Below are 14,735 nucleotides of genomic sequence, written 5' to 3'. Positions count from 1 at the left end.
GAGAATTCTTTTAAAAATAGTTTAAAAATAAGATGTCTTCCATTTAAGGAGAAAGAGTTTATTCTCAGAGGATAATTTGTTTTCTTTAAATTATTTTAATGGAAAGCAATGGAAGTTAGGTCACTGGATACATTCAAGGCTGGGCTGGACAGATTTTTGGCCAATGAAGCAGTCAAGATAATGGAGGGCAGGCAAGTGGTATTAAGCCAAAATCAGATCTTATTGAATGCTGTGCAGGGACAATTACCAAATTGTCTACTCTTGCTCCTAATTCTTATGTTCTTGTTTTCTGTGGGAGATGCATGTCAATTACTCACTGATTTGGCTACACCATGTAATTATTGGAACACGCACAGCATCAATATGAACGGGGCTCTAACTTGTCAAAGTTAACAGATTTTGGATTCAATTAAGAACTGGCTATATTTTTGTAGGCAACCATTAGTCATTAATTGTAGTGGTTCTACGTGGGGACCAGTGTTGAGTGAAGTCTCGACTTGGATGGCAGATTTTAGGGAAAACGTCTGCAGATTGTATGTGTGCATGCAAGGACCTTGTATGGGATACACGGAGATTGCAGGAAGATCCAGATGCAATGGGTGAAGATGTATGGTGGAACACTGCAGCTTCAACCCCTTTAACATGATCATTTATTGCTGTCTGTAAACCTGATCGCAGCAGAGAGATTATTCACATGTATTAACAGAGTGAAAAGTATTGTTTCTTGCAGCCTATATAGACAAGGCATAACATTCATAAAGGAGAGTGCCAAACGTAATGTTACAGTCATAGCTAGGGCATGGGAAAAGAGCAACTTAGTGGGAGGTAGGTCTATTGAAAAGTATGTGACCTCTGACTTTTAAAGGAAAATGGTGGAAGAGACTATGTTCAGGTGCGTGGGGTCCTTGAACGTGCTGGCTGCTTTTCCATGGCAGCAGGAAGTGTAGATGAGTCAGTGGATGGGAGGCTGATTTGCATGCTCGACTGGGATTCATTCACGACCCTTCGTAGTTACTTGCGGTCTTAAACAGAGCAGGAGCCATGCCAAGCCGTGATACAACCAGAAGGAATGCTTTCTATGGTGCATCTGTAAAAGTTGGTGAGAGTCATAGCTGACATGCCAAATATCCTCAGTCTTCTCAGAAAGAGGCGTTGGTGGGCTTTCTTAACTATATTGTTGGCATGAGGGGACCAGCACAGATTGATGATGATCTGGACACCTAAAAAGCTCTCGACTATTTCTACTTCATCCGCATTGATGTTCACAGGGGCATATTCTCTACTATGCTTCCTGAAGTCAATGACTATCTCCTTCATTTTGTTGACATCGAAGGAGAAATTATTGTTGTCGCACCATATCGCCAAATTCTCTCATTCCTGTACTCCATCTCGTCATTGTTTGCGATCCAATATGCTACAATGATGTCACCATCAGCAAACTTGAAAAAGGAGTTCAAGGGGAACTTGGCCACACAATCATAGATGTATAACGAGTACCTTGCTGGCACAAATCCCATTTTTGGCCTCTCGAGATGTAGCAAACATTTCTGGATTTGTGCCTGTAGCTAAATGTAGTCATTACATCATGGCCTAGAAAGCATTTATTTTTCTAGTGTCATCTACCACTCAACAAGCTGCTGGCACACATGGAGAATTTGGATTTGCTGCTAACATTTGAAAGGATGATGGAAAGCCTTCCAGGTTTGGGCAAGTAGCACTATATTTGAAAGATAGGTGTTTATTGGTAGGGGCATGTCCCGGTCATAGTATTCTGGAACTTAATAACCATTGATGTTTTTCCCCACAGGAAGACTGTGGCAATGGTGCAAGGTGCTTAGAGGTGACACTATGAAAAGATATGAACAATCTACTGCCAGCTCTTCTCCTATCCTTCAGTGACCAAGACTACATTTGTTTTATGTCACGTTTATAATATTTTGGCAAACTAAAATAAATTGGCAATGCTAAATGAAAGGGTTAATAGTCACACAAGTTTACAAATCACTCAGGCTGAAAAACAAAGGTCTCCTTACAGGCCATTAGTCTGGCAAACCACATAAATCAGACATTACCTGGAAAATGCAAGTGATCCACAGATACAGAAATAAGCTGTACTATGAATTTTCATGCTGATTGGATATTATAATGAAGCAAGCGTGAAGTGATTGGTTTATGCTAAATACTTGTAATTGATTTTGAAAACTTTAATTGCCTTTCTTGGAACATGTCACTCTGGATAGCTATAGGGATGTGAATTGTGGGTTCCCAGTGTCATTGCTGTAGCTTGTATTAAAACACATGTTTAAGAAAATTATTACTTATCTGGTTACTCAAAGGGTAAAGTTGTGGTCAATTAAAAGGCTGACATCAAAGCCCGCAACACAAAGACTTTATACAGCCATCTGTGGTGCATTCCCGAAGGTCTGTTCTTCAATGTCAGTCAGTAGATTGGACCAGTCACACTGCCTTCATAATAGCATGAAGATGCAGTATAATTAAACATACCCAGTATACTGTGGTCTAAAGACAGCAAGGTTTACTTTCAGTATAAGAACAAGTTTTTTTTCAAAAAGTATCTTTGGTTTCTATGCGTAATGGCTATTTTTTAATAGGAAGGCAAAATCTAAGTATGTCTATCATTTTTGATAGAAAGTTCTGACAAAAGGTCAACATCTTCACCACAGACGCTGCAGGCTAGAGTATTTCTAGCATTGCTGGTTTTCTTTTTTAAAAACAATGCCAATGTCTGAATCATAATGGTTAGTACTGCTGCCTCAGCACCAGAGACTCGGTTCAATTCTTGACTTGGGTCACAGCTCATGTGGAGTTTGCAAGTTCTCCCTGTGTCTGCGTGGGTTCCCGCCAGGTGCTCCGATTTCCTCCCGCAGTCTGAAAGACGTGCTGATTAGGTGCATTGACATGAACAAGCATCGGAGTGTGGCGACTGGGGGAATTTCACAGTAACTTCATTGCAGTGTTAATGAAACTACTGTTGGCAAATATACCACTTTGTAATCAATAACGGTACGTTTCAACATAATTAAAACCCATGGCTAGAAGTTCTTCCACCTTAAAAATACATGGAACAAAATTTATAACTGGAATTTAAAAATATTTCTCAAATGTCTTCTGGCATAATGCAATGTTAAGAGTTTTGCCCAATGCTGTATAATGAAAGCAACCTTTATTTTGTACTGCAATTATAATGAATAGAAAAAGTAATACATTTTGGTTGACTGTAAGAGAACTGTGATTTTAGAAGTGAAAAGATACAAGGTCTGTCAAAACAGTAACTTTATTTGAGAATTATAGCCAATACAGAGGTAAATTTAAAGTATTCAAATCATGAAAAAAGATTTTTAAAAAAGTTTGTGTGGTACAGTATATTGCTACAGTTACTAATTAGGATTGTCTTCCAATGATTATCATACCCATTACATTGTATCTTGAAATATAGCATGATTGCATAGCACAATGCTAGATTGGCTATTTAGAGAGCATGTTAATATCAAGGGATGTGTAAATAACTTGGCCTTTTGTATTTTTGAGGAAGTGAAATCAAAATGAAGTGGGCAAATGCTCTTTTTTGTTTGGGAAGTGGGTGAGGGGAGGAAGATTAGAAGAATACAGAAATGGGTTGAAATCAAACTGCAAACCACTCCAGGTATTAACAATCTAAGCAATAATTAAACCAGTAGTAACCAGTACGTGTATTAATAGTTTAAAGCTTTTCATTATCATACAAACATGTTTGCTTGTGGAAAATGATTTAAAATCCATTTATTGCAGTTTCTTCCCTTTAGAAGAGTAGGCCGTTTTATTCATTCTAAGAACTTTAGGCTTTAAAATTCAATAAGAGCCAATCTGCACATCACTCAAAAAGCTAAAGGTCCTTGATTATTTTATAGTGTTAAAGCAGTGATATTGTCAGCCCATTATCAGAGTGCCAAACAAGGTTTGAATTTGATCTAATGTGCACAACATTCCAACTTTCCATACCAATTATGGAATGGAGGCTAGCTTTATTTAACTTTATGAAAAAGATAATCTGCAATTCTCTATGACCCATATTTGTGTGTGTGTATATTAAAAGCATACTTTTATTTTAAAAAGTTGAGCAAACGAAAGGAGTTCTCAAAGCCACTCAAATGTACTTTGACCATCTATAGGAATGCTTTTAAATTTTAGATGCTATCCATTGCCTTGAACTCACTGAGAGCCTGCACTGGAGAGACATGCTTTTTCTGAGATGCTCTTTTAACTTTGTGAACATCATCATTTTTCTCCCTCTTTACGAGGGGTTTCTTCTCTGGAGCCCTCATCTTCCATGAGACAGCAGGCATGTTCAGCGAAGCCATGCCCAGAGACTTCTGATATTTGGTAGATGCCACATAGGAAGCCTTTACTGTTTGCACAACAGCATTCATCAAGTTCTTGGCAGCTTGGATAAGAGACATTGCACTATCCACCTGGAAATTAAAGGAAGACAAGTTTCTGTGAATAAGTAGATTGTAATACAATTTTCTATGATTCCGCAGTTATAACATGTTGCGTCAATTCTGCTCAATAAAATCAAAAAATATCACACTGTTCAACTACCCTGATGGCATATGGCAACAAAACTATTTATGTTAGGTGCCAGTTTTGAGGCAGTGAGTTCTTCAATTGCTCTGTCACATTCTGTAAGGCATTTTCCAAATAGTGGAAAAAAATTGTGCTATTTCTCTTCAGGTCCTAAGCCCAATCAGAACACCCAGGTGTTCAATTTCAGTATAGCACTGGGATATGGTGTATTGCCTAAATGACTGAAAAAAAATACCAATGGTACGAGGTGCTAAAGTTACACAGAAAAATACCATAAATATTTAAAATTGTATGCTGAAATTATAATAATAGATAACACTCCAAATGGCTAATAGAAACAATGTCCCAGATGTTGGTGTTGCACATGACAAAGCAGTATCCCAAACAGATTAAAACAGGTACATTTATTTTATACTGATTACGGTTTTGTATTTAACGGGAGATTAGATTTAGCTGGATTTGCACTGATATCACAAATAACAGTGGCTTATTCAAATTATATGCCAAATATATTTTAAAATCTAAAATTTGTTCTAAAATGAGAATTTGCAATATCTGGAACTGTGGAATAGAATGTATTATTTCACCCTAACAGAACTGAGTATATGAGATATTTATTTTGAAGAAAGATGTTTGCTTTTTGAACTACAGCAAAAATATTAAAATGAAATAATTAAAAGTATTAAATGAATGTTAAGACCGCAATTAATGTTGAAGGTAGGAGAAAGTACTATTGCCATTTTACAGATACCAAGCTTATCAGTTTTATGCTTAATTTTCTTCCAAATAATACAGCACATTGGACACAACAACCACACATTTACATAACACTTTTAATATAATGAAATGGACCCACGACATTTCACAAGAGCATTACAAAACGTGAAGTCTGACATCAAGCCATATGAGAAGACATTAGCTCAGATGCTTCAAAGAATTTTATGAAGTGTCCTAAAAGGGGGCAAACCAGGTTGATAGAGATTGTGCTCTATGAAATTGATCACTTGTACAATTTATATTTTACAATGTCTTTAGGATCCATCAAAAAATCACCAAGTCTCCTGCCTCTCCCCAGTTTCTTCCTGCTTTTTCTGAAGTTACTGATGCAAGTACATACAGCCCTCAAAGGGGTTAACAGCTGCTGTCCAATATTTCTCAACAAGTGACCAATCTTCACGTGAGTCTAGAAAACATGTGTCAGCAGATTTTTCAACTGTATGGGGTACTTTAACAACTACCTATTCATACTTTCCAGAAGATTCCAGCTGGCTACTAAGAGGATTCCCACTCCTTTCCCATCTTTACGGGGGTGGGGGGCAGGGGGAAGTAAAGGCTAACTTCTTAAAATGTAGATCTGATCCTCCGATTGATAGAGGATACTGTAACCCCATTTAAAAAAAAAATCACTTTACATAGGTAAAACTATACATCTCTAAAATGCATTCTGTGGTGATACATTACCAGCAACAAAACAGACCATTTAATCTGTCACTTAAAATACAGCCACTTATTTTACAAATGTATTTGCAATTTTGCACGTAACCATCTGGATTTTAATAACTACTTCCTTCAATCTTCCATTACAAATCTTTGGATTTCTCTACTATAATAGGTTTAATAACTGTTAAAAAGTGAGTAACATCCAGATGAACCAGATATCAGTTTTAAAGGTTAACATACAAGAGATGCAGGCCTTTAATATCCACTGGGTTCTCCCAGACTCTGAAACATTAATTCCAAATTCAACCTAACTATGCCAAATCTAAGCAGTCTCTGGAATCTTCTAGTCAGCTTCATCAGAGCTGGAATCTTTAGTCAGACCTTACAAAGAAAAAGGTAGAAACTCCCACAGAATGAGTTCCTATGTCTTTGGCTCAGTCAGCATCCAGTGTGGAACTGTACACAAATACCAAATGGACAGTTCTGGGCTCGAAAAAGGGATTCAGGCCTTTTTCCTGTATTGGATCACCTACGGTTAAACAAGATTGGATCTCCCTACTGTAGGGACCAGAGTTCACGTAACCCCCATCTCCCAAGACAACCAGGCACAAGATTTCCTGGCCGCTAGGATCAGGTGAGCATCAGTTATGGACCATCTCAACATGCAAATGATATGCTCTCTTGCTGGTTCAGCATTATTCTAGCAATGACATGCAGGAGGACACCATCACTTGCCACAATCCCAGGATTTTGTTAGCTGCATTCTTGAGGCCACAAGATTTTCTTTGTTAATTCAGCGTTGGTTAGAAATTGGCATGAACATGCATCAAATGCATAATACTTACCCCAGATACAATGAGCTCCCCACCTAGGTTCTGGACTTCTGCTTTGACTTTGCTGCAGATATTCAGCTGATGACAGTACAAGGCGATGCGCTGCAGATAGGCCAATAAATCTTGCTTACAGCTGGAGTCCGGACACTGTTTAAAAAAAACTCCAATTAAAAATCTCAATTCCTACAAACACTTTCAGCAATTTTAAGAGTAAAACATTATGGTGTTATCAAATTCATAGCTCAAATTGAAACTGATCTCAAACAGTGTTATAGAACATAGAACATTACAGCGCAGAACAGGCCCTTCGGCCCACGATGTTGCACCGACCAGTTAAAAAGCAATGACCCTCTAATCTAAACCAAACCCTTTCCATCCATAAACCTATCCACGGATCTCTTAAACGCCCCCAAACTAGGCGCATTTACAACTGCAGCAGGCAGGGCATTCCAATCCCTCACCACCCTCTGGGTAAAGAACCTACCCCTGACATCCGTCCTATAACTACCACCCCTTAATTTAAAGCTATGCCCCCTCGTGCTAGCTTCCTCCATCCAAGGAAAAAGGCTATCACTGTCCACCCTATCTAAACCTCTAATCATCTTATATGTTTCAATAAGGTCCCCTCTTAGCCGCCTTCTTTCTAACGAAAACAACCTCAAATCCCTCAGTCTCTCCTCATAGGACCTCCCCTCCATACCAGGCAACATCCTGGTATGGTGCCACAATTTTCCACAAGGCTTTGAATAGTGGAAACTTAAATTAGTTGTATACAATATCTCTTGGAAAGTAGTCATAAATGTTAGTCAGAGGGTTACAGCATGGAAACAGGCTCCTTGGCCCAACTTGTCCATGCTGCCTTTTTTTTTAAGAAAACCCCTAAGCTAATCCCAATTGCCCACATTTGGCCCATATCTCTCTATATCCAACTTATCCAACTACCTGAATGCTTTTTAAAAGACAAAATTGTACCCGCCTCTACTACTACCTCTGGCAGCTTGTTCCAGACACTCACCGTCCTCTCTGCGAAAAAATCTGCCACTTTGGACACTTTTGTATCTCTTTCCTCTCACCTTAAACTTACGCCCCCTAATTTTAGACTCCCTTATCTTTGGGAAAAGATATTGACTATCTAGCAAATCTATGTCCCTCATTCTTTTATAGATCTTTAAGATCATCCCTCAGCCTTCCATGCTCCAGAGGAAAAATGTCTGGACAGATTCAGAAGATATAACATGGGATGATAATGCAATTAAGCTTGATTGTGATGCACTCTCAAGATGCTCCTCTACCAACTGCTTTCTACCCCTTTTATAAGTCACCCCAGCTCACATAGAAAGAGGGTCAGCTGGCTGAGCTAGAGATCTGTTACAATAAAACATAAAAATTGCTAGGTGAGAGAAAAGACCAAATATCCCTCCTGGCAATCACATAACATAATAATGGAATTCCTTCTAATTGTAGCATTCACTCTCTACATAGACCCAGACAAAACAAAAGTCTCAATGGTAGAGAATTTCATGAGCCATAGGTCCAAAACTACAAATCCCTTCCAAACAATACATCATGTCATGTCTCAGTTACTCTCACCTGATACCAAAATATTATTTTCTGGAAGAAATCTTCATAATTTACATCTGGATGACTGCTATTATTGTCTCTCTAGACAGCCTGTTCTATAGATTCAATATGCATTGCAGTATTATTTTCAAAGATTACTTTTGAACTTATCATAAAAAAACAAGCAGTGTCCTGTAGTTCTACTCTTTTGGCAAGGTGAAATAGCATTTTATGGTTTATATTATCTAGTCCCTTTAGAATCCTAAGCCAAATCACTCTTTCATTTACTTTTTTCCAGTGAGAATGTGCCCATGCACAGAAACTATTTCTCAGATGTAAATTAAAAGATATGCAAGCCTTGGAGTGTGATGATTGCCTTGCTAGGGCACGATAGATTACATAGTGAATTTTGTAAGTTTGTGTAAATTGAGATTTATCTGGTGAACAGTTCTGAATTGGTCTCCTCAACTTGTGCCTTCTACTTGGAGCAAAAGAGTCATAGACTCCATGCTTCTTCACAAATAAACGATCAAGTGTTTAGTTACGTAAAATCCCATTGTATAATGTTCATACATCTGCAAGTCACCATTAAAGAAATTTTGTATGACAGGATAATGCAGACCAATGCTGAAGCATGCTAATGCTGAGATCTTAAGGGTGATTTTAAAAAAACTATTGTGCTTTTGGGTAGTGTACAAGAATCGAAGGAGGTGGAATTTGTACAAGGATTGGAATGTTCAGGCAGTGAACCATCAGATATTCAAGATGTTTTGAACTTAACTGCCATGCAATGGCAAGAAACATTTTGAAATAAAAACATCTGCTCTATTTCCTGCATTTCAAACTCGTCATTCAGAAGGTGCCTAAACTACGAGATTCATCAAGATAAAACAAATGTCAGTCCTGTTAAGTCAGAGTTAAAAACTAAAACTTCTGTAAAAACTAAACTGACAGAAGATAAAGACAAAAGAGTTCTTATAATGGCTGCATTTGGGAGATCTTGAAATCTTCTTGAACAGCAGGACCATCTTTAAATGAGAACAGACTTGTGTGTGGCCCTGATTTCCTCATGATTCGCCAACAATTGTACACCTGCAATTCCCAAAAGTACTGACAAAATTAGTCCAAGTGAAATAAAAATGTTTTATATAGGATTTCTAACAAAACCATACTGCAACTTGTTGGTCATATTTTAATTGATAAACATATCTCTAGCTTCGATGAAACTTAACATTGTTTAGCTTCCATCATCATAAATTCAAAGATGACCAAGCGAAAAAGGTTTTAAAATGCTCACGTTGCCAGTCTTAGGACCAATTTAAAAACTAATCCCTCACTGAAGATCTCACAATTACACAAATGATTACTGGCTGATATTCAGCTTAATCATCAATGGCAAAGGATAAACTAATCATATTTCAAGAATACTTAAATCCTTTGCTTATTTCATCTCTATAGGACAAAATATCTACACTAATAACACAGGGAAATCAAAGCAAAACACTACTGAAGCATCTACTGATGTTATCAGCTACCAATGTTATCGGCATTTTTGTCTTCATGTCTGACATTCATGCTCATTGATAAAAAGCCCTTTTGGATGGAAGACAACAAAGCTACATTCATCAGTGTTTCAGGCCTATGAAAACAAATTAATTACAGTTCTTTTGCACTAGTAGGTTAAACATGTAGTGCTACTGTTTATCAATGCAGCTGGACTGATGCCTAGGAGCTTTAAGAGAAAAGAACTGGACAACAGGAGTACAAGAATGCAAGACGGAAGTTCTTGTGATGAATACATCAAAAATAAATACAGCTTTTTGTAATCCTTGCCCTTCCTTTCAATTACGTTTTTAACTGCAAACAAACTTGACATTGACCAGAAATCGAATCCTTCTTTAGAACAAGACACTAAAAATGAAACATTCCCAATCATTCTTTTTTTCTCTCCCTCTACTCAATACAAAAAACCCGATAGCTGGATTAACTGCAGCAGTCGGTTCTTTAACTAAAGCCAATAGTGACTATGCTTGTTCAAACTATTGCTCTATTTAAACTTTGTCTATTTACATTCACTACTAGTAAATGGAAACAAATGTGTTTCAAACACTTGATATGACCTGTGTTTCACTTTTAATGCGTAGATATATGATCGCGTTGGATATATAAACACATAGATACCTGTTCAAGAACTGAGAATTTTACCAACTATACAGATTGAATATACTCCTGATAGAGCATATAAATACACATGATAAACCAAGACTGGCTAGGTGTGTACGAATAGCAAGCAGCTAATGTAGTTATCCTTTTTCACAATGTACTGATTTTCACACAGCACCTTGTAATAATCCTCTATGAAGTGAGGTTGACAAAATAAATAGTCAGGGGTAAAATTAGTTTAAAAGAATGGCTTGGTACATTTTCCAAAAGGAAAATGGGCTAAACTTTTCTGGCTGTTCCCACTGATGGGGTCAGAAGACCCCATCGACAGTGACTCCCCACACCACAAGGCAGAGGCTGTGAACAATGGGTAAAACAAAGCCGGCATCTCCACAACAATGGGTAAACCCATTGACAGTGGGCCACCTCAAAGCATGCTGCTGGGGAAGGGGTGAGGAGTAAGTCCTGCTCAAAATATAAGTTTTGTCTTTAAAATTAAACCTATGAAAAAAGATACGGGCAGCCCTCAACTTTGATGTTTCAGTTATGATCAATGGCACTGAGAACATTTATTAGTAGATACCTCATTTAGACTTTACAATGTTGATTTCAACTTTACAATGCCATGCCAGCACATTCATACATAAACATTGTCATTCTTGCACATTTGTACAACTGGACAGGTCAAAGCATCTTTATTAGATCGGAAATGAATGTTTTATTCTGTTAAATTTTTTTTTTAGGTGCAGTCACAATTTTAATGCATTTATATGCTTACATTGTAAGTAATATGTGCTAAGACTCACAGAAGTTCAAGGTTTAACAGGCAACTGACAGATCAAATGACTTCATTATTTCCCCCTCACTGATCAAGGAATTTGTGCTAAGGCATATAGACATCAAGTCGCCTCTGTGCCTTGACAGGGCAACAGTTGATGCCAAGCATCCCTAAAAGTGATTTCCAGCCTTGCTTCAGAACTAATCCTTCATTTATACCACTGCTCGTATGGGAAAATCTGTTCTGACTTATAGGGCACGTTCTGACCATCATGCTCCACCATGTAAGGTCCCGAGAGAGCCAAGAAATCAGGTTCGTGCCTGATTTCTTGCGTTCTTATCGACATTGGCTTTTTGGTGTGAACAGCCTCATGCCCATTTATGGCACAAAGGTGAATAAATTGTGTGAATTGCATTTAAACAGTTGAAATGAAATTAGAGCACCCAGGACGGTATCGTCAAAGCTCACATGCCTGTGTGGCCTCATCAGGGAAGGCTCTCTTTGGCAAGGATCACACATGGTTCCCCCATCAACAGGGACCAGAGTTGATGGTTTTGCCAGTAGAAGCAGAAACCATTGAAGCTACCAACCCCACCCCCCCAATCCCAGGAGGTCAGGGAGCAAAGGGGGTGCCCCTTGTGCAGAGCTAGCAGGTGCTGCCTACCAGGCACCCTGAAACTGCCCACTGGGACGCTGTGCACTCTGCACAGTGATCAGTTTGTAGGGTGGGGTAAAGAGAGAACTGCTGCCACTCTGTATAACATTTGATTAGGGGTAGAACTGCTGCCACTCTGCATATCATTTAGTGGGGGTGGGGAGAAGCGAGAGTGGAGGGAGGTTGATGGATCGGTCCTGTCAGGTGGGAGGAGGGGGTGCCGGGTTTAGGCCATGGAGGCCGGCTACAGCAGCAGCAGCTGCATGACAAGTCTTTACTACTCTCAGTGCAGAGAGCTGCACATGCGCAATGGCACCCTCTAATTCTGTCAGCCAGCTTTCTGGCTATTTAGGCCTTGCCCAGTCCTCCTACTGGCGAGAAATAGATTTCAGCATTTTTCATGCACCAAGTGTATAAGATTCGGCATTTGGACTCACCCAAAAAAAGGATCTGAAATTCTCCCATTTCCATGCTTGTTCTGCACTTGATTCCCCCCCCCCCCCCCCCCCCCCGTCTTTCAGCTTGTATAATTTTCAGTAGCTAATTGTGTCGCAAGTCTAAAATCTGTACACAAATTTTTTAAATTGTATTTTGGGTCAATATCCGACCATTTATTGGCCCAATTGTAGAAGTGCTTTTGAATAGAACATTTTTCAAATTTCATTTAGCAGGTAATTTGATTGTCCTGGTCAGCTTCTCAAATTAAAAGCACTGTAAGCAGGCAACATAATCAAGTTAAATTTTAGTACCTCAATTAACTGAAATTATACTAACATTGTGTCATTAATATTTAATGTTCCAAATTCTTATTATACAACAATGTTTATTCTGAGTTAGGTCTGGAGGAATTTGGAACTTAAGCATCTGCAGACATTACACTGCAAACGTGCAGTGGGCTTCGGTTACCTTGCACCACATGAATTACTGTGCTCCCACAACACTGAGTGAAACAAGCATCGATCAAGTTCAGGAGGTCTGCACCTGTTTGCTCTCATGTGATTTACTAAATTGCAGTTCTGTTTTTAATTTTGAATAGTACAAATTACAGCAATTATGCACTAGAATTTATAATTTACCGCAGTTGTATGTTGCTTTCAGAGATTCAGAATTCTACTTAGTGTACTACTTTCAAATCTGACATCTAGCTGACAAAATTCCATTTAAATCACGAGTTACATTTTTGTTTCTTGCATTAAGCTGTTGACAGAAATCCTATAAATGTACCTTACCAAAAATGCTGTTTCTCAGAAAGCTTGAATTAAGTTTTCATACAACATAGTTTCATCACAGAATCTCCGGAACAGAGACAGGCCCTCCAGCACAAACTAGTTCATGTCGTTCAAAATGCCCACCTAAGCCAACTCCATTTGCCTGCATTTGGCCCATATCCTTCTAAGCCTTTCTTATCCATGTATCTGTCCAAATCTGTCAATGTCTCTGCCTCAACCGCTTCCTTCAATAGGTCATTCCACATACGTACCACCCTGTGTAAAAAAGTTGCTCCTCAGGTACCCATTTTCTTTCCCCCCTTAACTTAAACCTATGCCCTCTAGCTCTCGATTTCCCAACCCTAGGGAAAAGGCTGAGTGCATTCACCCTATCCATGCCTCTCACGATCTTACACACTTCTATAACGATCACCCCTCAGTCTCCTATGTTCCAAAGAAAAAAATCCTATCCTGTCCAATTTCTCCCTATGACTCAGTCTCTCAAGTCCTGGCAACATCCTTGCAAGTCTCTTCTGCAGTCTCTCCAGTTTAATAACGTATTTCCTATAGTAAGGCGACCAAAACCAAAGAAAATACCCCAGGTGTAGCCTCACCAACGTCCTGCACAACTGCAGCATAACTTCCCAACCCCTATACTCAATGCCCCGACTGAAGGCCAGTATGACAAAAGCCTTCTTCGCTGCCCTACCAGTGATTCCACTTTTAGAGAACTGTGCACCTGAACTCTGTTTCATGATAATCCCCAAGATCCTACCATCCACCATGAAAGTCCGATCTTGATTTGACTTTTCAAAATGCAATGGCTCATACGTACCTGTACTGAACTCCATTTGTCATTTCTCAGCCCAGTTCCCCAGCTGATCAAGATCCTGCTGCAATTTTTCATAACCTTGTTCACTGTCTACAATCACACACATTTTAATGTCATCTGCAAACTTACTGATCATGCCTTGGACATTTTCATCCAAATGGCTGATATAGATAAACAGCAATGGGCCCAGCACTGAGCCAAGGCACGCCACTAGTCACAGACCTCCAGTCCAACAAGCATCCGTCCACCAGTACCCTCTGCTTCCTACCATCAAGCCAATTTTATATCCAAATTGCTAGCTCTCCCTGGATTCCAAGTGATTTAACCTTCCAGAGCTGCTACCATGTGGAACTTTATCAAAGGCCTTACTGAAGTCCATAGAGACTACATCTACTGCCCTCTCCCCATCAACATTTCTGGTCACTTTATCAAAGAACTCTAAAGTCAAATTAAGATAGGACTTTCACGGCAAATGGTAGAACTTCAGGGATTATTGTGGAACACCTTGGAGTTCAGGTGCACAGTTCTCTAAAGATAGAGTCACAGGTAGATAGGGCAGTGAAGGTTCTTATCGTACTGGCCTTCATCAGTCAGGGCATTGAGTATAGAAGTTGGGAAGTTATGTTGCAGTTGTACAGGATGTTGGTGAGGCCACACCTGGAGTATTGCCTTGTTTTGGAAT

The 14,735-nt window shown here is 39.0% G+C and overlaps 1 protein-coding gene across 1 annotated transcript in view; it reads right to left on the bottom strand.

The window, feature by feature from the left end:
* Window positions 1-3,276: 3,276 nt before the first annotated feature.
* ctnna1 (catenin (cadherin-associated protein), alpha 1) overlaps window positions 3,277-14,735 on the bottom strand; it is a 172,664-nt gene continuing 161,205 nt past the window's right edge. Inside the window, exons 17-18 of the mRNA XM_080201695.1 lie at window positions 6,870-7,004; window positions 3,277-4,469 (exon numbers count right to left, since the gene is read on the bottom strand). Coding sequence (XP_080057821.1) covers window positions 4,185-4,469; window positions 6,870-7,004 — 420 coding nt within the window. The 3' untranslated portion in view covers window positions 3,277-4,184. The remainder of the gene's footprint in view (window positions 4,470-6,869; window positions 7,005-14,735) is intronic.

This window comes from Carcharhinus amblyrhynchos, chromosome 13, assembly GCF_965287045.1.
Source record: "Carcharhinus amblyrhynchos chromosome 13, sCarAmb.v2.hapA, whole genome shotgun sequence".
Lineage (NCBI taxonomy): Eukaryota > Metazoa > Chordata > Chondrichthyes > Carcharhiniformes > Carcharhinidae > Carcharhinus > Carcharhinus amblyrhynchos.
This window is presented reverse-complemented; position numbering and strand designations above follow the sequence as displayed.